This window comes from Nelumbo lutea, chromosome 7, assembly GCF_056320005.1.
Source record: "Nelumbo lutea isolate HS-2025 chromosome 7, American lotus-T2T, whole genome shotgun sequence".
Classification (NCBI taxonomy): domain Eukaryota; kingdom Viridiplantae; phylum Streptophyta; class Magnoliopsida; order Proteales; family Nelumbonaceae; genus Nelumbo; species Nelumbo lutea.
The window spans coordinates 4,437,591-4,461,888 of NC_142690.1; the positions used below are offsets into that span (position 1 = coordinate 4,437,591).

The 24,298-nt window shown below is 38.7% G+C and overlaps 1 protein-coding gene across 8 annotated transcripts in view; it reads right to left on the reverse strand.

Moving 5' to 3' along the window:
- Positions 1 to 16,806, reverse strand: part of LOC148844746 (uncharacterized) — a 36,275-nt gene extending 19,469 nt beyond the window's left edge. For 5 of the 8 annotated variants that reach the window (XR_016102093.1, XR_016102092.1, XR_016102094.1 and 2 more), the window contains exons 1-10: positions 15,652 to 16,806; positions 15,064 to 15,168; positions 14,823 to 14,966; positions 14,222 to 14,338; positions 13,593 to 13,700; positions 13,261 to 13,323; positions 13,052 to 13,178; positions 7,406 to 7,488; positions 7,098 to 7,314; positions 3,157 to 3,284 (exon numbers count right to left, since the gene is read on the reverse strand). Coding sequence is in view for 3 of the 8 variants with exons in the window: in XM_088954031.1 (XP_088810157.1) it covers positions 3,157 to 3,284; positions 7,098 to 7,314; positions 7,406 to 7,488; positions 13,052 to 13,178; positions 13,261 to 13,323; positions 13,593 to 13,700; positions 14,222 to 14,338; positions 14,823 to 14,966; positions 15,064 to 15,168; positions 15,652 to 15,789 (1,230 nt within the window). In the remaining 5 variants the exon portion in view is untranslated. The remainder of the gene's footprint in view (positions 1 to 3,156; positions 3,285 to 7,097; positions 7,315 to 7,405; positions 7,489 to 13,051; positions 13,179 to 13,260; positions 13,324 to 13,592; positions 13,701 to 14,221; positions 14,339 to 14,822; positions 14,967 to 15,063; positions 15,169 to 15,651) is intronic. The other 3 variants (XM_088954030.1, XR_016102096.1, XM_088954032.1) reach the window with 3 other exon arrangements.
- Positions 16,807 to 24,298: the final 7,492 nt, after the last annotated feature.

The following is a 24,298-nucleotide window of genomic DNA, read 5'->3' on the forward strand; positions in this document are numbered from 1 at the left end:
ATTATTGAATGAGATATCGAATATTTAGTTGAAGAAGTGAGTTAGGAGAGTTGGTGATCTCTTGAACAAATCACTAGAGGCGCCAAGATAGGTTCATCAAGAGCAGGAAGGAACAAGGGAAAACAGGAGGTTTTCCCCGTGGACCGACCCGTGACGAGATCCTATTCCCGGGCCCTCAACATTTACATAGACATATGGCATAGACTATTTGGAGACTTTTGCACCGGTAGCCAAGATGAATACTATCAAAGTTCTACTATCCATCGCAGCAAATTTCTCAAGGCCATTATTTCAGATGGATGTCAAAAATGCCTTCCTCAATGATGATTTGCAAGAGGTGTATATGGAATTACCTCCCGAATTCTATAATGCATAAGCAGGGAAGGTTTGTTGACTGAATAAGGCCTTATATGAACTAAAACAATCTCCTAGAGCAAGGTTTGATAGATTCAGACAAGCCCTTGAAAAAATTGGCTAGGTATAGGCCCAATCAGATCACACTCTTTTCATTAAGAAGATGGATTCCTCCTTGACTCTACTTGTTGTATATGTCGATGATATTGTTGTGACAGGTAGTGATACCCGTGAAATAGACTCTCTTAAGCAGTTGCTTCACCAAGAGTTTGAGGTCAAAGACTTGGGAGAATTACGATATTTCTTGGGAATTGAGGTAGCACGGTCCAAAAATGGGATTCTTGTCTCCCAAAGGAAGTACGTTCTCAATCTTTCGGAAGAAACTGGGAAGCTAAGTGTTAAACCTGCTAGCACACCTATTGAACAAATCACAGGATAAATGCAAAACGTGGAGAGCCCCTTGAAGACAATGTTATGTTTCAACGATTGGTTGGGAAACTCCTTTATCTTTGCCTCGCACGACCGGACATTTCTTATGCGGTCAATGTTGTTAGCCAGTACATGCACTCCCCCAGAACCACTCATCTTATTGCAGTAGAGAGGATTTTTGCTTATCTGAAGAGATGTCCAGGCAGAGACATACTCTTCAAAGATAATGGTCACATGAAAATAGGGGTCTACACAGATGTTGATTGGGGTGGGTGTGTTGATGACAGGAGATCCACCTCCGTGTATTGTGCCTTTGTAGGAGGAAAACTTGTCTCTTGGAGAAGTAAAAAACAGAAACGTTGTTGCTCATTCAAGTGTTGAAGTTGAATACAGATCTATGACTAATGGTGTGGCCGAAGTCCTATGGTTGAGATCTTTATTTGAAGAACTGGGCATTCCTTATGAGAAGCCCCTGATGTCGTATTGTGATAATCAAGCCGCTATTAATATTGCCCATAACTCGGTTCAACATGAAAGAACTAAGCATATCGAAGTGGATCGACACTTTATCAGAGAGAGTTGCCTCTCAAGAAGTGTGTCTTCCATATATTGCCTCTGACATGCAGCTTGTTAATCTCTTCACTAAGGCAGTTCCAAAGACCAAGTTGAAGACAGACTTACGCAAGTTGGGAATGATTGATATCTACTCCCAACTTGGGGGGGAGTGTAGAATTGTAGGGCAATAATGTCTTTATTTATGTTGCTATTAGCATGTTGGTAGTGTCAGCAAGTTAGTGATTTCAGTTTCTTTCTTTAGTTGCTGATAAGTTATGTTAGTAAGGGCAATATTGTAAGTTAGCTATTTTTTAAATCTTTAATATAAATAGCTGAATGGGGCGGCAATGTAAGTGATAACCCACACTCTTTTCTGAATTCTTTCTCTTCGACTTCTCTCTCTCTCTCTCTCTCTTCTTCTTCTTCTTCTTCTTCTTCTTCTTCTTCTTCTTCTTCTTCTATTCTCTATTTTTCTTGTTGAATTCTCATCTTGAGTAGGACTGATCACAGTCTCTACTAGACAAGTTTCCTGTTAACTTTTGTTTTGGATTTTATTTTATTCTTCTTCATGTCTTAATTTACTTCATTTGTACTGCAATCAAACAAAATAAGCTAAAATTTTAAACAAAAATAGGTCAGTGTTTACGCTCAAATCATTTGCACTGCCATGGTTTTGCATCAGTACAAATTTATTGGCATTGCAACCAAACACAGCCTAAAGAACAAAATAGCATATGAAAATAAAAAGTAAAATAAAATAAAATTTGAAAGAAAAAGGATTAAGTGTTCCTAAAATACATGAAGATAAGATATTTTACAGGTGAACATAATCTACCAAAATGAAAGACTAACTCTTCCCCAACTCAGCACAACTAAGGTCAATGAACCATTCCAAAAATGGCCATCCAACATACAATAAGCAATTCAATAACTGAAACAATCTAGGGAGGTACCTGCACAATCATCAGTTATGTTTTGCACTAATCACATATTTATTCTGTTTTGTTTTTACTTTTTCTGGATATATTTTTTATTGGAAAACAGTAACCTTCAATTGAATTTAAAAACGCTACAACAGTCCAACATCCAATGTAACAATTGCTGAAAAACAAATTACAAAGCAGGCCAAGAAAGCTCCTCCCTACTAGCCCCTTGTTTATCTAAGCTGTCAACCCAAAAAAGCATCCCTTAGATTATGTTAAATATAAACAACCATTCAGTTACTCGTTGAAGAAATAACAACAGCTATAATAGTTTAAAACTGCATAGAAATTAACGCTGTCCAACATAATTTGAAATTTAATATGCATTTGTTACTCTTAGAAAATAATATAGAATCCAATTTTTTGTTTTCAGAAAAAAAAAAAAAAAAAAAAGTTAGTCAACATTCCAACTTCAACCATGACATAATTTCCTTGTCAAGGATTGATGCAAGGTTCAAAGTATCGATACACCTTTGTGCATCAGCAGAGACGTATGAGTACTTTAAACGACACTCAGTTGGAGTACTATGGCCACAGGAATAGTACTCCAAAGCATCCTCCCTCTCTTGTTAATACTTTTCCAAGATTTCAGATGGTTCTCCAAACTGTCTGGGAAGCACCAGTTAAGATTAAACATCCTGCAGAAGTGAGAGTATACATCTCCAAACTGTCTCCTTGTTCTGAATAAAAAATCTTTTATGTCTAACAGAATTTATAATGCTGAAAAAGGAGGGGGAAGAGGATTCCCCTTCCTGCTATATATAATGAAAATACCAGCAACCTTGCAAAAACATGAATGCCAGAAAAATAATGCAATACAGAAAAGAAGGTTAACCTTTGCAAGACCACCAAGTAGAACAACGGACTTTTGTTTATTGAGACCTGTAAGTGCTGTATATGTTGCTTCAACATTTGTCGCCTTGCTGTCATCCACCCATGTTATCCCACGGGTATCTCTATATACTGCAGTCAAAACATGAAATCAGAAAAGAATTATATATAAGCACGTCACCACACAGTGGACCAATTCCTTAAGTAGAACATCACAATACCCAAAATTTATTTTCTCTGGAGAGAAACAGAACATGCATTCAAAAAATGATTGATTCTTCAGGAGATCCAATTTGGCATTAACATTGCTTGACATGACTGAGTGTTATGTGGCAAGTTCTGGCAGGGATGGAGCCATGGGGGGACCCAGGGGAGCCATGCCCCCCCTATGGTCCACAAATCCCCACTGTAATATGGTATTTCATGTAAATTTTCACCCTCCTCCCACTCCCCACCCCAATGGCTGGCCCCACTTATGGGCCCATCCATATTTATCCCCCCCCCCCAATCCACTTCAGGTTTTGGCCCCCCTTGTAAAAAATTCCTGGCTCCGCCCGAGTTCTGGAGCATGTGAATATCATCAACATATTAACATGCAGTGTCAAGGCACAAAAACCCTCAAGGTTTGAGGACTTTACCAAGGTGCAACTTATTTTGTTCGGAAAATGTAAGTTACAAAATGCACCTAATAAATTAACGAACAATTTGTCCATCACCATGGACGTCTACAGACTCTCCCACAACAATGAGAAACTGGTGAAGCAGAAGTCCTAGTAATTTTCTCTCAGTGTTGTAAGACTCAGACGGGACACAAAACAGAAATATTTATCAGGTCACAGGTGATTATATATATAAGAGAGAGAGAGAGAGAGAGGTCAATAACTGAAAACAGATTTATTACATAAAAACAATTAAGAACAAAGATGTAGAAGGGGAGAGATAAACTCTCTTAGCCCTCCCCTATTAAGAAACATGTTACAACAAAGCACAAAACAGTCAGTTTCTTCCCACCCCTTGTTTAGCCAATGTATAAGCAAAATTGGCATCTCTTTTCACCCAATGAAAAGTCACCTCCATTCCTTGTAACAGCCTCAAAATTTTCCTTTTCTCATTAGTGTAGAGCCCCACCACCCAGCCTCCTCTTCCCTTTGTAGCCAACTTATCACTAGCTTTGGATCTCCTTCAATTGACAGCTTTTAGATATTCAGCTCCTTAGCCTTTTGAATTCCTTCCATTACAACCAATATTTCAGCCTTCAACGAGTCACCTACTCCAATTGGCCTGAGTAGAGAGCAATAACTCTTCCTTGTTTCTGAAAACTCCTCCAATGCCCGAAGGACTTGGATTTCCTTCACTGCTGCCATCAAAATTCAGCTTTATAAAACCTCCCAAGGGTGGGAACCAAGATGACCAATATCCTTTAGAAGAGAAGAATTAGCCACCTCTCTCCACGCCGTCATCAAGTCACCCGCAGAAATGTCCTCAAAGAGTTCCAAGGATTTCATCCAATGGACCACTCTAATGGTGATAGCTTCAATAAGAGCATCCCTACTCTCTTTTTCTAAGAAGATTCTCCGCTTCCTTTCTTCCCAAATTGTCCAACACACAGTTACCCTTGTACACCTCCATAGTATTGTTCCCCTCTTCTTTGGCCAGCTAACAAAAGTAGAAGAAAACGGGCTTTGTACATTTGGTGGAGGGTTCCACTTACACCCAAACAAAGAAAGAACCATACCCAAATCGAAGAAGTAAAAGGGCAGTATGTTAACTTAATATAGATTAATTGTACCATGCTAACATACATTACCAAGAGATCATAAGTACAAGTCTTCTTAGTTTGTAGTGACTTAGTGACTTGGGTGGGTCATGAAACCCAGATGGCTCATTGAAGCCTGGCCATATTTCACTTGTAAAAGGACAGTATGTTAACTTAACATAGATTAATTGTAGTATGTTAGCATACATTACCAAGAGGTCATAAGTGCAAGTCTTCTTATTGGCATTTTAAAGTTTGTAGTGATTTAGTGATCTGGGTGGGTCATGAAACCTAGATGGCTCATTGAAGCCTGGCCAGATTTCAACAATACCACTGGGTTTTGACCAGTTTTACCGGTTTTTTAGAAATATAAAAAACCAGGGTATTAAAAAACTAGTTCCCAGGTGTAGAAGGTACAGCTTACTAAGTGCATCTTCTATAACCACATGTGTGGCATCTTGAAATTCATCCTCTACAACTGTAGGTGTAGCCTTTTTTTTTATAAATAACAGTAAAACTTTATTAATAATGTGAAAATTTAAGAAGATTTAGATACAACAGGGGAGGTAAAAAGACTTAACTGTAGGTGTAGCTTCTTGAGGTGCAACCTCTTCAACTGCAATTTCAACATCTTGGAGTACTTCCTCTACAGCTACTAGTGTAGTGTACTAAGGTCTCACCTTAGCAAATGGTCTAAGCGATAGCATTATAAAACTCAACCTCATATGGTGATCATCAGGGTTACTGGTCTTGCTCCATGGTTCATAAAAAAAGGGGGAAAATCATTACACTTCCTTCTTAGGAGGATCTTATCCTCCAAGAATATTGCCCCGTAACTTACAAACACATTTTGCTCTTAGTGTCATAGAAAGTGCAACCCATTAGGGTCCTAGGTTCTGATTTAGTCACTTGCAACTTCCTAACATGTGCAGATGAGCCTCATGCATGTAAGTGTTGCAATGATGGTTTTTTCCCAACCCAAAACTTATAAGGAGTATGTATATAGCAGCCTAAAGGGCATATCCCCAAAAGAGCAATAGGTAACTCCACATGACTCATAATTGAGCAAATGATATCAATTAGAAGATGATTCCTCCTCTTTGAAAAACCATTTATTTCCGGTGTGTTGGATTTGGTCCACTGTGACACTATCCCAATATCCTTAAGATATCCTCTTAAACTCATGGTAAGAGGACTTATACTATGCACCTAATATTACAACACTAAATGTTGAACTCAAGTGGTTGTCCATAAAATGGCCATCTCTATTGCAAACTTGAGGCTACAAAATCAAACACATGGAAGCTCTCTTGGCAACCCTAGCGATGCAGGTATCGGCAGTGCATCCCCCAAGGAGGAATGATATTATCATTTAGGCTTTTAGTGGGACAATTTAGGCAGTTGGCTCCACAAAAGCAGAAGCTGTGGATGCCTTAACTGAGCTTCAAATTGCTAAACAGTTGGATCTATCATCTCTAACTTAGAAGACAACTCGAAAAACAACATCATTTGGTTGAGGGAGGAGGGGTGGCCATTAGAGGTTGTCTCACTTTTTGTTAGAGCCAAAGACATTGTTGGTTTAATGCAAACAATGCATAAGTGGATTCCTAGAGGGATAAATAAGGCAAATAAGCCAAAAATTTTTTGGTCTACATATGCAAAGGGAGGTTTAAAGGATGATGAAACAATTGAGAACAAATGTCAAATGGATTTATTGATTTGCAAGCAGCCTAGTAGATGGACTAGCAAACTAGGGGGCAGGCAGAGAGCAGATGTTTTGGGGTCTAGTACCTCAAGGGGGAATTGTAATTGAGATTTCTAAAGGAGGTTAGCTAAGACTAGATACCCTCTCTAACTTATTTGTAATTACACTAAGTTTTAACAAATACCAGATGCAGTTTAATATGAGTCCAGATCTCTTACATGTTATTATGCATGGGGAGATGTTCACGGAGGTAGTGTTCTGTGGGTACGTATGGGTAGAGTACTAGTAGGAAGGAGATCCGGAATCGTTTAATATACACTAGAGCTCTAGCATACTAGTGTAAAGCATGAAAAAAAAATACTTTTTTATGAGAAATAATTACATATCCATAGGCTTCAAGATTATCAAAATAAGAGTTCCAAAGGTGAACAAGAAAGAAAGTTCATTAGCATAACCAAGATGACGTGCTAACAATCCCACTAACCAATTTGCATCCGATGAGGTGGAGCATGCAGTGTCCCCATTATAGCACTAATGGCTTCACCATCAATTCCAACATCCAACGCAAGAACACAAAATGCAGCCACTGCAGCATTGTAATAGTTGTGGTTTCCTATTGCCTTCAGTGCTCCCAGTTGTATCTGAGAAGCAACTCCAATGGTGGGAAGCCTAAAGTTGGCAACCTTCTTCACCATGTCAACCTATAATAAGTTGACAATATCAACTATGGTTCCCAAATAAACAAATCTAAGTGAAATAAACCACATAAAAGGAAGTACATGTCTTTCTTACTTTGACACCTGGGAAATCTCCAATCCAAACCACATTACATTTGCTCACGTGATCCTTTAGTGCTTCATTCAAATGTTGGTTTCCTGCATAGTTTCATAAAGTTACTGTTATGCAAGTTCCACTGTCATTTGGCAGTAACAACTAACAAGAGTCATCATCTAGGAAGACTGTATAAAGGGAAGATATGAGTGTGTCCAAGATAGCATAGGTTGTAAGAATGAACATTGGAAGGGGAATTTAAAGAGCCAAAGTAAGAAAGATCAAAGTTACATAATAGGGAGGGTCAAGAGTTTGGGGGCAATGAGGTAGAGGGAGTAAGGAGCATCTCTGATATTTTAGAATTGAAAGAAAGGCATTCCCCTCATAATGGAGGATTGAAGGGCAGGGATGATTTAATTCTAAATGGCAGGAACTAAATAGAGTTGCTGAGTGAAGTCATGGGACCAAGGGAGAGATTTCATTTCTAAAGGTCTCTTGATAGTTTTCTTGCTTTGAGTAAAGCATGGTTTGAAAATAAAAAACAAATGCTAAAATATTAACAAAGTGTCAGAAAAATCAAAAATAAAAAAAATGGCAAAAAAAATCAAAAAATTATTAAACATGATATTAATAAAAACATAAACTTAAATTTTAAAATAAATGTTTTAAAAAACCTATTATCTAAAATTAAAATACATAAACATAACATGTAAAGCATATTCGAATGAGAATTTAAAAATAAAATCAAACATATAAAACATTTTCAAGCATGTAAAACCCACAATCTCTTTTTTTTTCTCAATTGCATTACTTCAAGTAGCTAATGTGATGTAAAACATATTACATTCCTGATTCTACAAGCCGCCTTTGTGCCATGCCCCTCAAGGCAAGCCCAAACAAGTCCATGTTAGGGTCTTTTTTTATCAGCAAAAAGATTTTATTAATAACAGAGAAATATTGAAATACAATAGATATAGGTTGCAAAAAGCATTAACCCAATCTGCAAACACTACAAAGCATTTACAGTTCTGCCCAGTACAAGGTAGATCTATTTGCCCCCTGTTTTGCTAGAGTGTCCGCCTACCCATTTGCAGTCCTTTTGATCCATCCAAACTGAGTGTTGAACTTCCTTGCAATTATGTCAATTTCTCGGCATATAAATTTGAGCATCCAAGGTGCTGATGTAATTTTTTTAGCCCAAGAAATGACCAGCAGTAAGTCTCCTTCTATTTCTAAGTTTGTTGTACCAATCTGCTCAGCCATCTTTAAGCCTTGAAGTAGAGCCAATGATTCGGCCTGTATTAAGTCACCAAAACCTATTGGACCTGAGAAGAGTGCCACAACTTCACCTAGATGATTTCTAATAACACCTCCTATACCTACCCTTCCCAGGTTGCCAAAGGAGCTCCCATCAAAGTTTAGTTTTAATTTGTTCAGTGCAGGTGGCTTCCACTCCGCTCTCACAACTTCTTTAGGAACATCTGTCTGTGCTACTTCAGTTCAGCTTCTAGAATCTCATTCGTGGAGAAGTTTTTGAATAGATCCATGGTCATCACCCAATGTGCAGTTCTGATTTTTATGGTTTCAATGACTTCCTCCTTTGATTTACTTTTTCCAGAGAAGATTCTTTGGTTTCTTTCCTCCCATATAGTCCAAACCACAGAAGCTCTTGCTGCCTTCCATAAGCACTTTCCTCTTTTCTTCTGTTGCCTCAGGAAGGAGGGGCTGAATAGACTTACCACATCCTGTGGGGGAGCCCATCTGCCTCCAAAGAGAGAACAAACAATTTCCCAAATACAAGAAACAAAAGAGCAGGATAAGAGTAAGTGGGGTAGGGTTTCACCACAATCCATACAAAGGACACACACATGAAGAGAGAGGCATTTATTTGGCCTTCTTTTCTATAGCACATCACAAGTGTTAACCTTCCCTAGGAACACTTCCCAACAGAAGGCTTGCACTTTAGGAGGGATCAGTTTACACCAGATTTCTCTCACTGGAAAGTTCACCCCCAAAGGATTAGAATGAGTGAGCAAACCGAAGAAAGAGGCACAAGAAAATAAACCATCAGGAGTTGGGGACCATACTCTACTATCAGTTGTAGTTTGGTCTAAATAGACCTTCTCGAGGGTTGAAAGCAAAAGCAATAGGGATTCACATTCATTTTCCCTTAGCCCCCTTCTGAAGCCAAAGTCCATGTTAGGGTCTTAAATTAATAAATTCTTAGTTCTCATACAAAAAATAATGATTTTATAATTTTAATTGCTTTTTAAGAAGATATTTTATTAGGATGAGTGAATGAACAACATTACCAAATAGGGGGTTCTCAAAACTTCGATTAGACTCAAAAAAACGCAAAAAAAGCGTCAAATTTTCAAATGGTGCACACTTGGGCTGAGGCACAAGAACACCAAGTGTGCGCCTTTTGAAAGGGCTGCACCTAGGGCCTGGGTGAGGTGCCTACCCTAAAATGCGCCTAGGCGCGCCTTTTATATCACTAATTATGACTATTAAATCACATGATTCATTCACCTAGAAAAGCAAAGAGATTCCAGGTGCAAGAGACTAGGTTGAATACAAGGTAGGGATGGCTATATTTATAGAAATCAAAATATCGAGACAGAAGTAGGTAATAAGTCATGATTTTTTTTTATAAATGAGAGTAGTTTTATTAATTCAAAAAATAGTAGTACATTCAGCCTAGGAAGAGGCACGAGGTGTTACCTCCCCCTAGGACTGACTAGGGCTGTTCATAAGAAGACCCAACCCGACCAAACCGGACCAACCCAACCCGAGTCAGTCGGGTTTTCTTCAGCACCGGTCGGTTTCGGGTTGTAAAAAATCATAAACCGATGGTTCAGGTCGGTTTCGGTTTTCATGTGTGAAAACCGAACCGACTTAGTAGTTACAACCTACTTAGTTCCTACTTAACTAAGTTGTCTCTATCCTAGTTACAACCTAACTTAATTTCTAGTCTTCTAGTTAGGAATGAAATTAATGGCAAGTATTGTAAGACAACTAGACAAGGAATTCTTTTGGAAAAGTTTAAAGAAAAGAATCAAAGGATCCTAGTTTCTATGGAGAAGTACAGGTTGCTAAAAGTTTAGGCTTTTTTTTTTTTTTGGGGGGGGGGGGGTAGGGGGGACAATTTTGAAAGAAAATGTTTCCTTGGAGTTGGAAGAGAGAGGGGCATAGAGGATTGGAAAAATCCCAAAGAGAAATCAAGGATCATAATGGGGTTGAAGGTTCTTTTTGCATGAACAAGGGTTGCATTTGCTGGGTTGGAGGAAGCTAGTGGTATGAATGTATTGGGAGAGAGGGCGATGGAGGGATTAGGATGTGGAGAATGGAGTTATTAGAAGTGAGGAGATGAGGGAAGAGAGTATGGAGTTGGAAGAATTGATGAAATGGGGAGACAGAGAAATTAACAAAGGGGCATGGAACAAAGGGTTGAAATCACATAGGGTGAAGAATGGAGGAGAGAAGTTGTGGTTCTTGATTTTTGTTGTTATTGTTTTTCATTGTCAAGAAACCAAGCGCAGAGTTATGAGAAGAAATTCATTTGGCATTCTTCTTGTTCAAGAAGTTTAGTCAGATTGGAGGATGGTGCACAGTGTACCTAGAAGCTGAAGATGATAAAGTTCTTCCTTTGGTTCAGTTTTGGCTCTCTTTTATCAATGTTCATGATTTGATTGTTGGATTTGGGATTCTTTTTTTTTATAATTAACAACATTGTATTAATAAAATGAAAAGAAACACAGATATGGCCAAAGAAGACAACTGTGGGAGTACAAAGCAGCAGTAAGTTGATCACACAGACAATATACAATACAAGACCTGTTCACGGGCTGGGCTTCGGGCCTAACTTTACACTGCATCTGGCCCAGGCTTTGGGCTGGACCCATTCAAATTTTGGCAAAAGCCAAGACCGGTCCCGGACCATGAACAGGTCAGTAATACAGGTGGACCCCTGGCCTTGGCATTCCATAGACACCCCTGACAGGTCACCCTAGCCATAAACTATCAGCTAGGGAGTTAGCTGATCTTGGGACCCGCTTGAATGAACAATTCAGGTTTCTTCCTAAACTTTTGGCCTCCCTAACCAGGACTCTAAACTTCCAAGCTGGTTCTGCATCAGAATTGATCCATGAAATGGCAACTATAAATCGCCTTCAAGGGTGACCCCCAACCAGTTCTGCAAGACCAGCAGTTTAAGCCCTTGAATCACCACCAACAGTTCAGCCTTCAAAGAAAAACCAACCCAGCAGCACCACAGAAGCTTAATTTGATGGAACCCATCTCATCCCTTACCACACTAAAAATCCAAGAATCACCTAGGTTGCCTAGACAGCAACCATCAAAGTTAAACTTGATGTGGCTGCCAATCAATGATTATCCTTGATCTTCCCATTGGCATATCAGCAATAGTTTGCCATCCTCTTAAAAGATCATCCATTGCTATATTTTTAAATTCTTCACATGCTAAAACCCAATCAGCCACCCTCGCCTTGATTAGGTAAACACCAACCCCCATCTCTTTGTCATCAAACACCCTTGCATTTCTCTCCCCGAATATGCTCCACAAGATTGCTTTTCTAATACAAGGCCACAGCAGCTTCATTCTCTTGGTGCTACAACCAAGCAGGTCTTGAGGAAACAACTCTATAGCATTTCGAGGGGCATTCCAAGACTTACCAAACAGGCTGAAGAAGTAGTTCCAAATCTGGCAGGAGTAGTGACAAGATAAGAAAATCTGACATTGCTTTTGCTTGAGTGTTTTCTGAAAATACACAAACACTGTTATTTATGGGTTTTCCTGAACCCATTAGCTAAAAGCTTAAGAGTAAAGAATGCATGTTAAATATTAGTTGAATTTTTATGCATTCAGGAATCCTACATGCAAATGCAATTGTTCAAAAGACTAGCTGAATCCCAAATATTTCCATCCTCCTAAACACAGCAACTAAAACCTCAGTTGCCTAGTTATGTCATGTCATAAGAGGTGAAGCTCAATTTATGCATTCAGCAACACTTTAGTTTTGTAGCCAAAAAGGAGCAAAGACCATTTGCCTGCTTGGGGCTTTGAAGGGAACCATGAGCAAAGCACTTTTCATGGACCACACTAACCTTTGCCTCCATCACAAGGTATAGATGGCAATTGCCATTCCAACTGGCATCCCATGGAGAGGTTATTTAACTGTATGATTTGTATGCAAGGGTTCATCATACACCCCACCCTTCCATCAACTGCCCTTACACTGACCAAGCACTAAACCAAGGCTAATGTGTAGCTACGTGCCGGGGCCTTGGATTCTATGCCACCATGAACTCCCATTGTCAAGTCCTCAGGAAATATGAAAGTTTCCTTTTTCTTCTATCAACTGGCAGAGAGAAGATATCTTCAAGTAACAGACACTACAGCTCACACCTCAACCCCTTTGTCACCTTCTGGCTTCGTGGATTATTTCTCTTATGGGATCAGCCCTTATGTTGTACCTGTGAGTTCACCTGCCTTTCTCACATCAGAACATCTCAAACTGGGTATACATCCTGTATATCACAGCTCAGCCACATCCTCCCTCAATGCTGAGTATATAATTTTCTCTTTTACATGAGCATGAACTTAAACCAAATTGATATCATGGAATATTTAAGAAAAACACATACCAATTGGAAGGACGGCAAGCTTGCTGCCATTCATGTGAGAAAACAAACGGCACTTGGTCATTGCATAATTCCTCATTGTCTTGTGCCTCTCTAGATGATCTGGTGTGAGGTTTAAAAGCACGGCAACCTGAATGGTGCCCTTAATGTTATGAAGATGGATAGAAGAGTAATTCTCTAACCATCACAGTCAAACATCCTAACCTACTTACTGAAGGACAGAAATGCTTATGAGGAATTTCCATTTGATAGCTGCTAACCTCCACCACTGCAACCTGAAGCATGTAATGGTGGATATCGAGATTAATAATATATACTGCAGAATATATTATAATCAATACCAAGTACAAACCTAGACACATCATGGAAAATAAGCAACTTTTTAGGATCATAGTGCTAAGAAATCAATGAAAGGAAAAAAAAGGAGTTGAAAGAGATAGTACTATTTAATTGGAATTAGAAGCAGATGGACAAGGCAAAAAGTAAACTATAATGGCATAGATGGAAAGAAAAAAATGGAAAATCAAATAAAAAGAAAGCTTGCCTCAAATGGCTCCAAAAAAGATGAACTTAGGCCTTTAATGGCAGCATCAGAGAGTGGATTCCCAAGGTTTCCTCCAATGAAAACCTTAGAACCCAAATTAGAAAGCATCTGCATCAAACAGTATCCAGATAAGACCATATGTAATAAATAAAAGCATGCTGCTACTCCACGTGATAGCAGGAAAAGCAATGCCAACGATGGAAAACTGAAGCTATGTTAACAAAACCTTAAATGTCAAATCCACTAAAACATAATGAGAACCTTGCAGTTCAAAATCCTATTATTCTTAAGATAATTTGCTTTAAGTTTTGGAAACAATTTTTCATATGAAAATTAATCATGTTGGTCCAGCAAGTCAGAAGATCGTTCTATTTTTATGCTCATTAGATTATCCATTGCAGAAACTGTTATGACCGCTTAAGCAAATGGTAGTGCTCCCTTCTAGTTATTTTTTTCATTTCCCTCAACAGATAGCATTCTCTCTTGTTGGTCGCCTATGATAGAGTAGCTTCTCACAATCCAATTGCAGATAAGCCTTTAATATTTGTGAATCTCAGTGACAAGATGACAATTCAAATAAAAAGCAAGAAATTTTAACACCTTGAAGAATAAAAGAACAATATGAAAACCTGTCCAGCAAAAGTAGTAACTGTAGATTTTCCATTGGTTCCTGTGACAGCTAAAATCTTTGCGCTTTTTGGAAGAACCTCTGCTGCAAAGTCCAATTCAGAAACCACTTGCCTTCCCTGCAATCCAACACTAAACAAGATAACGCAACCACTGCAAGACCTCTCAAGTCCAAAGCTAAATATTTATAATTGAGAAACTAACAAGGCAACTTTTTAGACATTTCTAAAGGCAAATGCCTAGATGGATCAATTATTCATTGTGAATTTTTCATAATTTATGCAACTTGGAGGCACCATCTTTATTAATGTGTATAGTGTACAAATACACATACATAAAGGTTAGTAGGCAAGGATGGTAAAAAATATAAAATATGTGTGTGGTGCCATGACAAGTGTAAAAAGAATAGCATTTAAACAATGGCATGAAATATTTGACAAAATTACCATATAAAAATAAGTATGACCAATGTGCATGGTGCCATGGCAACCAAACGTTTCCTTTTCTATGTACAAACTACTAAAGCATTATAGTGTAATTATGGATGGGACAAAAAAAGATATTGTATGTTTAGAAAGAAGTGCATTATATCTCTTGGCTTACTGATTGCAATAGAAAGGAAAGACCATAATTCTCAAGAGGAACCCCAGGGGAGATGACCACCCTGTCTGCTTTTTCCAGAAGCTCTTTATCACAATGTCCAAGAATTGTTCTCAGGTCATTGCACTTTTCAAATAGAGGATCTCTCTGCAATTTATAAAGCTTTTACTGTATAATGACAGGTTAAAAAATAATTCAAAATAAAATGCAGTAACCCAAATTGAAAGCTAGGGTCATAACATACTTCCAATGGTCCCAATTTCTTATTCTGATCAATAGCTATGACAGTAGCACCTCTAACAAGAGCAAGCCTTGCCGCAGCTCTTCCAGATACACCTAGACCTACAACCTGCATACAATTGAAGAATAACCAATCATTTCACCAATAATCACTCTCAAATGCATTCTTGTACATGACAACTTCCACAATTTCACATGCATGGTAGACATATAATAGTAATAACAATAAAGCATTTATATCACATCCTTGTATACAAACAATACAAAATAATACATGGACCAGTCAATTACAATTTAAGTAGGATCTCAATAGTTTCAATTACTACTACTGAAGCGTAGATGAAATTAAAAATTCGTGGTCATATTCTTACAGTTGGAATCATAATTCCACTTAAGTTAGACAACTCCAATTCATCAAAGCAAATGAAATGAACGAGAAGCTTGAAATTATTTGTAATTGAGAGCATTGCCACAGTTCTATATTGAAATGGATGATTATTCAAATATATATACATGTAACACGTATGTGTGCAGACCTCGAGTTGAAATACGATAATAATAAAAAAAAAAAACGAATAAATAAGATACTCACAACAACAGTTTTGCCTTGAAGGTCTTGTATACAAGAACAAGACTGTATCCTCCCATGGCGCAAAGTGGGCTTTGCAGGAATAGGAGTCCTCGTTGGAGCTAGGGATTGGTGTCCGAATGTAATCAATTGAGCGCTCATTTCACCAAAATCACAGACTGGACTGCTGCATTGCACTTTCAGAGAAACTGAAATTCTAGGGCGGGAAAGTAACGTAGCCCGTAAAATTGTCAGAAATGATGGGACAGATGGGCAATCTGGATTTTTGAGGAAAACGCATAGGCTCCCCACGAAGAGCGCCCGCGGAATTCACATCTGCGGCCCACATCACATCCCAATCGTTTATTGGAAGAAACAACTAATGGCAAATACGGAAGATGTTACGGAACCATGTTTCGCATACGTGGTTGGAATGTGTTACGAGGCACTAATGGGGCGGATGTGAATTCGCATATGCGAGCCCGATGCGCAATTGAATATTTTAAATGGAATCCAGTTTGCTTTACTGATTTGTCCCTCGTCTTGTTTAGCCCTTTCTATTATAAAAAAAAATGGAGTCGACTTTAATTAGGGTGGAGTTTCTGCGCGCACACTTTGCGCAGCATGAGACGCGTGTCTTGAAACATGCTTGAAAGTTGAAACGTGTGATACATTGTTCACTCCATCATGCCTGAAGCGGACTTCACTTTACTGGCAGATTCATCCTTCGCAATCCTCTTGGGGCAAGCCAGACTCACTTCATCCTTCGGCAAAAGAATAAACGGCATAAACGAAGGTGAGATTAACATAACCCCTATCTCATCTCAGAAATAAGAAGTGGTGATTATCAAAACCCCACTCCTCTATGCTCTATACCTCGAAGAAGCGATCAATGCAGCTCATAAATACTTTAGCCCTAGCTCGCATGTCAACGAAAGGTTTCCTCTTGGAAAGCAATGGTATCACCTTCATATCGTTCTGTTGGTTCACATACGCTAGAATCCCATGCATTCTCGTTCTCTTTGGAGGGATCATGTCTAGACTCATGCCAGGGTTTGATGTCTCTCGGCCAAGGAAAATCCTTTAGATAAGTGAAACCTCCACGGAGAAGAAGCAAGCAGGTCAATTGTTCCTTCAATTCGCTTTACTCTCTCTCTCTCTTTCATTAAATCGGTGGAGAAAGTAGAAATTGGGAAATCTAGTATATAAATTGCTTGTGGATTTTAGACATAATTAATGTATGAGCGAGCTGGCATCTATTTTGGCTTCCGTTGTTTTTGGAAATAAGTCCATGTTTGGGAGTCTTTAAAAATAAGTGATTATTTGGGGCATTAAGCACTTATTAGTATTTGGGAAATAAGTGATTATTTGGGCCATTAAGCACTTATTAGTATTTAGCCCAAATTTTCAACATTTTTTAAATGATTATATAATAAGCATTTATTCAATTCTTTTCTTCCAAAATTATCTCTGATTGAATTTTAAAATACCACTTATAAAACTATTCATAGTTGAATTTTATAAAAGTATTTTGGTGAAAGCATTTTTATAATAGCATTTACAAAAACACTTTTATAAAAGTATTTTTTATTAGACAGTGTATGCCATTAGTTCCAACAGATTGATGTACATATACATTTATTGTTTCATGTTGATATTTGTATGTTTTTGTGAAATTACCCTTTAAACTGGAAACTTATGAGACTCGTGTTAGTTTATAATGTTTTCAGCTGTTTGATAGACTTTGAGAGTTTATCCTACCAAATTTAACATTGATGTGCTGTCAAAGAAGTTGGGGCAGCTTGTCTTAATTGATAGAATTAGACTCAAAGCACATGCAATGTGTATTTGATTGAAAGACTAAACCCGAACCATTTTTCAGTTATGCCCTAAACCTTAGAAATTGATGGGCAAAACTATAAAGTTACACATAACCCTTAGGCTTGATTATGTTATTGTACTAAGTGTTAGATTTGATTGTCTTTTATATGTCAATCAGTGAAATCCATTGAGGGTCAAAACATGGGTATGTTGGGACAGTATAAAAATTCATCTGTGTGTGTGATCATAGTGATATGATCGGCCCCTTTGTCAGACAAATTGAATGATAGGGTTTACATTTTCTCTAATAAAAACCTAAACTGTCAGGAGTGGATTTCATATGTATTTGAGATTTGATTTTACCATATATATATATATATATGAAAATTGTTTGCAAAAAGTTTTAATTCCCGATATCCATCCGAATAGAGGGTGTGACACTGTACCTTGCAGTTATGGGAGATGTCATTATCTATCAGTTAGTGTTTAATCATTATGGGCCAAGATGTTAAGTATAAGAGATAATTACAGGGTTGATTACCTAATGGACTTTATCTTACTTAAGTCTATTATCTTTAATTCTTCATATGATGGCTAAATTCAATGATCATTCAAGTGTAAATGTTGTATCCATTTTGAGCCCATAGTGATGTGCTTAGGGGTTCATTGTGTCTATGAGTAAATTCGGCCAGGACTTTTCACATAGGCTATGCCAAATTCATGTGGACTTATGTGAGGTCATTGTGGGGTCCTACGTCATATAAATCAGGCCCAAGTTGGCCATGCAACACTCTTGGGTCATGACTAAACCTGTTTCATGCTTATAGGCCCGCGGGCTTAAATTCGGGCCAAAAACCCCAATTTGCAATAAATTGGAGTCGGGCTCGGGTTTTGTCAAAATAGTCCGGCCTGACCTAATATTAAACTTAAAATTAGTTATGTGATTATGTCCATTTGAATAAATTTTTTGATTTAAAATGTAAATTTGTGTTTTAAAATATAAAAGAAAAGGAAAAATACCATCTTGTAGGCCCATTGTTCATTTAAATTAAAAAAATAATACTATCTAAATTTTTAATTCTAATTTGAATAGGGAAATTTGTTTTTTTTTTCCAATTAGGTCGGGTTTCAGGCTTTTTACCAAGGCTAGGCTCAAGCCCAAGTTATAGGCCCATTGGTCAGGTCGGGCTCGGGCTCGGGCCTAGTATATTTTCATTAGTGACAAGTGAAAACCCGACCCGAGCCCGGCCCGGCCCATGAACTGGTCTAGTCATGACCCTTGTAGCTAGTGGGCCTAAAGCCCATAATTCATATGATTAATTAAGTTGTCATGTGATACGGAGCGAATCTGGGTTTGGATCTGGGTATGGAGCACCTAATCTTATAAAAAGATAAGGTATATCTATAATTAGAGTCCATATCTGATTTGTATATGGATTAATAAATAACTCCATAAGATATTATAAAAGATGATGGGGCGAACCAGTCCAAGATAGTTTCACATTTTTGCAGTTTCTGGTCCTCTTTGCATCATCTTATCTCCTAGTTTTTTTCCAGTTCGACCTCATATATTTGGGACTGATATAGATCAGTTGTTCATTTGCTTTTTGCAAGAAAAATCCAGAGGAATTTCTTGCTCACCTCCCTAATTCCATCCAATCAGTTTGATTGCAGTTTTACTGAAAACTGCGTTGTTGAACCAACTTCAATAATACACTGCACCATCTTTAGTGGAAACTGGTTTTATAACTGATTTCAGCGTGAACTTCCACCTTGGGATCTGCATTTGTGGTATCCATATCAGGTATACATCTCCCTTTTTGGTTAGTTTCAAATCTAATGCAATACTGGTAATGAAAAATGCATTTTCTTCAAAACATATGAAATTTTATTCCCGAAATGATTAGGAAATTTTTTAAAATTCACCAACCATCTAGCATGGTTCGGCCATCCATATGATGGATCCTAACCCTTCATTCACTTTTATGAAAGCACTTTTGTGAAATCATTTCATAAAAATAAAGTACTTTCATAAAAGTGCCTTTATAAAAGTGCTTTCGTAATATTCCTCTGGCCTTGGGAATGGAGAAAAGGTTGAGAATGGAGAAAATGTTCATGAAGGCAAGAAGATGGAAAAGAAATCTGAAGGTTGAAGCTAAGGTTTTTCTATTGAGGAAGATAAAGGTAGAGGAAAGCTAAGTCTGGAGATAAGGGAAGCAATGAAGGCTATGGTTCTGTTGCAAAAGTAGTAGAATGGTTGTAGAAGTTTGTGGAATGGGCTAGTTTGAAAGGTAAGCAAAATAATAGCCAAGAGCTTGCAGTTGATGAAGGTAAGAAATATACTATTGAGAGCAGAAAGAATGTGAAAGGGTGCTACATAGCTCTGGCTAAGTTCTTCGGTGGAGGAAATAAACAGCTAATTTGTTTCACAATAGGAAAACAAAACCAGGGGTGGAGGGATGTGAGTAAGGTGCTTCAGGAATTTTTGCTCCATGGAGTAACAAGAACAAAGGAGAGTTCAAGAAAAGAAGATGGGGTGGTTGAGAGAGATACTTAACTGGAAGCATGGAGCAGGGATTTGTAATCTTAGCAAAAGCCAATGGTCAATGCAGGGTTTTGGATCACTCGAAGAAGGAAGAGTGGGAGAACAAATTTATAGTAGAGGCAGGGACGAAGAATGTTGAATGGAGGAGAGTTGCAGATTATTTAATATTGAACCTGAAATTGAAGCATGAATTTATTGTGACTCCCTTTGATAAATGTAAAGTTGTAGTTGATTTTGGGGAGAACAGAGTAGACCTCTTGGTTGTCAACTTTCAGACTGATCTGGGGACTATCACAGCATTCAAATGGAATCCCCTCTCTAATGCCAATAACTTCTCGATTGAATATGGGGTTCTAATAAGGATAATAGGGCTGCCATTCCATCTATGGAGACAAGAAGTTGCAGAGGCCATTGCAGTGATGTGTGAAGGGAGATTGGATGGTGCTTACTGGGTGGACCTCCACTATGCGGCTATTCTTCTCAATGGAGTGAGGCCTGAAGATATACCAAGAAAGGTTGAGTTAGAGTGGAGGGAGTTTTCATGTCAGTCTGGTTGGCTTCCTCCATTGAAGCAAGCTTGTGGAAGGAAGCAAGAATGGAGGGAGGAGAACAAGTGGAGGAAGCAGATTGGAAGTCTCAAAAAAATCTGGGTCTTACACTAAAATGGGAGTCATAAAAATTAGGGTTTTTGGGAAAGTCAGAGACTTAAAACACAAGTAACCCCTCTAACATGCAACATGTCTTTTTCACAGGTGGTTGGGAACAATGCCATGAAAAGTTTTAAGGTTGGGGAGGGGAATAAAGAAGAGGCAAGTTTTAAGAAGCCAGCTTTTGGGCCAACAAAGAAACTGGGTGGATTGGGAGTGGGTCGAAATGGTGGGCCTAATATTCAGGTGGGGTCGAACAAGAACGGACAAGAATGCTGAGCCTATGGACCCTCTTATTTCTCCTAGACCAAGGGAGAGAAAATCTTATTCAGTTGGGCCTAGTTTTGAGCCCATTTCTAAGAAGCCAAGGTCACATGATCACTTAAGTCCACACGTGACCATAGGGAGGTCACATGATCACTTAAGTCCACACGTGACCACAGGTAGGTCACATGGTTACTTAAGTCCACATGTGACAAGGAGGTCACATGATCACTTAATGCAGCACACGAACAGTGGGAGGGAACCTTTGATAGACGACGTTAACCGTCTATCTTCTTCATCATCGAGTTCTTCTGTTCGTTCTCGAAAGGGAGGGCAGAGTCAACACTCAAGTTGCTCCCTGCAATTGATCCCAGCGAAGAACCCGAATCGGCTGTTGCCTGAGAGGTGGAACCCAAGAAGCATCAAGCGGTCTGTGTTAGAAAGGCTAGAATCTGGTGTTTGACCTATAAAAGAAAGCAGCAGTGATGAGGACTTTGAGTCGGATGGAGCCTCGAGTCTGGGTAGTCTCGATCCATGCACAAGACAAAACTTTATAGAAATAGGAAGTTTGAATACAGAGGTTCTGTTCTTAGAAGAAGAGGGGACTGTTGCAAACTATTCCAAGGAAGAAAGAAGTTCAGGAGGCATTGCAAATGCTGGACAACTCCTTCTATCTCAAGCTAAGGAAGTCAACGTAATCTCTCAGGGCTCTCGGGATTTAAATGGAAAAACTCAACCCTTTCTATTGAACTTGGATAAGAATGAACCAGAAAAGGGAGTACTGTGGTTAGGTCTTCAAGGGAGTAAGTTAGATGTTGCTGTTAACTTTACCATGAACACTTTACAAACGTTCCCTTGTAAGGAAATGACACCAGACTCAGTCGTCTTTGGCAAACAGTCCAGTCCTAACTTCTCGAATACTCTCCTTAACCAACTAGGTATGATTTTCAATTTATTTGTGGATACTAACCGGTGTGATATGCTTGAAATAGATGTACCAACATCCCGTCCAGAATGTACGACAAAAGTATGCTTAGAGGTGGAAGAAGGGAGAGTTGGGGAAGGCAATTTTGAAGAAAGTAGTAAAGAATTAGATGAAGCTTGGATACTGATTTGCGTAGAGTTTGAGTTACTCAAACAGAATGAAGAATATATGGATGGGTTAAAGGAAGTGGTCATGGATAGGGGAAAGAAAGGGGATGACCCTGTTAGAGAAGAACTCCAGACCTCATTACGATGGTTTTTTACCAAGATTGTTAGGAGGTGATAAAAGATGAACTTTGTGAGGTTTTTAATGAGTTCACAGAGAAACATATTGTCAGTTGAGGCATTAATTCCACATTATTGGCCCTAGTTCCAAAGAAAGTTGATGCTCTCCATCCTAAAGATTTTAGGCCAATTAGTTTGGTGACTAGTATTTATAAAATCTTGGCCAAGGTATTGTCTTTAAGGATTAAAGAAATCCTCACCTCCATTATTAGTTAGGCTCAAGGGGCTTTCATCCAAGGGCATCAGATAATTGATCAGATTCTGATTGTCAATTAATGTTTGGAAGAGATGAAGAAGTCAAAGCAGAGAGGCTTTGTTTGTAAGCTTGATCTGGAGAAAGCCTATGATTTGGTGGACTGGCAGTTCCTACTAGAGGTTTTGAGGAAGTGTGGGTTTGGGGAAAGATGGTGTAGTTGGATGGCTGGTTGTGTTAACTATTGTCACTATTCCATCCTAGTAAACGGGGTGGTGAGGGATTTTTTTCCAGCTAGTAGGGGAATCAGACAAGGGGACCCACTTTCACCCTTCCTCTTTACCTTGGTAGCTGATGTGTTTAGTCAAATTATCACTAGGGCTGATAGGAAAAATGTGATAAGGGGTTGGAGAATAGGCACAAACCGAATTTTAGTCACTCACCTTCAGTTTGCAGATGACTTGATGATCTTCTATGAGGGAGGTTTCAGTGAGAAAGTGGAAATTTTGAAAGAATTGATTACAGTTTTTGAATGACTCTCTAATTTGAAAATCAATATAGGAAAAAGCTGCATAGCTAGAGCAAATTTAGTTTTTTAGGAGGTTGAGGCGATTGCAGACTGTCTTGAGTGTTCCATTTCCTCCTCGCCTTTATCTTACTTAGGGCTTCCGTTGGGAGCAAACCCTAGGGAGAGTAGGTTCTGGACCCCAGTCTTGGAGAAGTTAGAAAAAAGACTAGCTGTTTGGGATAAAAATTGTATCTCTTTGGGTGGGATGATCACTTTGATAAAAGCTACCACCATGAATCTACCTACCTATTATCTCTCTGTCTTTATGATACCGTCTAGGGAAGCGAAGAAGTTGGAAAAATTGATGAGAGATTTTCTGTGGGAACCGGGAGAAGGTAAAAAAGACCATTTAATTTAGTGGGGGTTATGGGTAGAAGCAAAGAGGAGGGAGGATTAGGGCTCGGGAATGTGCTTAAAAAGAACTCAGCTTTCTTAGGGAAGTGAGTGTGGAGATGGCCTTTGATGGATGTTCAGAGAGTGGTTGGGATGTCGGTGCATCAAGGACGACTAACCTAGCCACACCTTGGAAAGCAATGCACAAAGTTTTTCCGCAGTTCCTTAGATGTGTCAGGTATGATGCTTGTTCAGGTAATTCTATTCGGTTTTGGGAGGACATTTGGGTTGGAGATCTCCCTTTGAAATACATTTTTCCTTCATTGTACCATGTTTCCTTGTATAAAAATGAGGTGATCTCAAAATTCCTTTCGTCGAATTTATCCTTACCAACTTTGTCTTGGGATTTTGATTTTCGTAGAGGATTAAGGGATGAGGAAATTGAGTGTTTGTCTACTCTTCTATGTTTCCTTTATAAGGTTTGGTTGGATTCCTCGAAACCTGATAAAAGGATTTTGGCCATTCACCCCAAAGGGTCTTTTTCTTGTGGTTCATTTTTCAAGTTCCCCTACCAATCTCCCTCTCATGAAAGTTTCCCTTTCAAAGAAGTCTGGTGTAGGCCGGTCCCCCCCAAAGTTATGGCTTTGTGTTGGGAAGTGTGGCATGGTAAAGTAAACACGATGGACAACCTACAAAAGAGAAGACCCGTCCTTTGTATTTCACCAAACTTGTGCATTCTTTGTAGATCTCATGGTGAGGATTGTAATCATCTATTTTTATCTTGTAGTGTTGTTGTAGAGCTCTGGGCTTGGCTTCTATCTTTGTTTGGGTCTAGTTGGGATATGCCAGCAGAAGTAAGCACAATCTTTAACCATTCTTTCTTCTCTTGGCCCCATAAAAGATGAAGGAAAATGTGGAGATGCTCACGAGTAGCATTGTTATGGACAGTATGGGAAGAAAGGAATGCTGGAATCTTCCAATAAAAATGAAGAAATAGTCAAACCTTAAAGGATTGCATTTTGTCCAGGTCT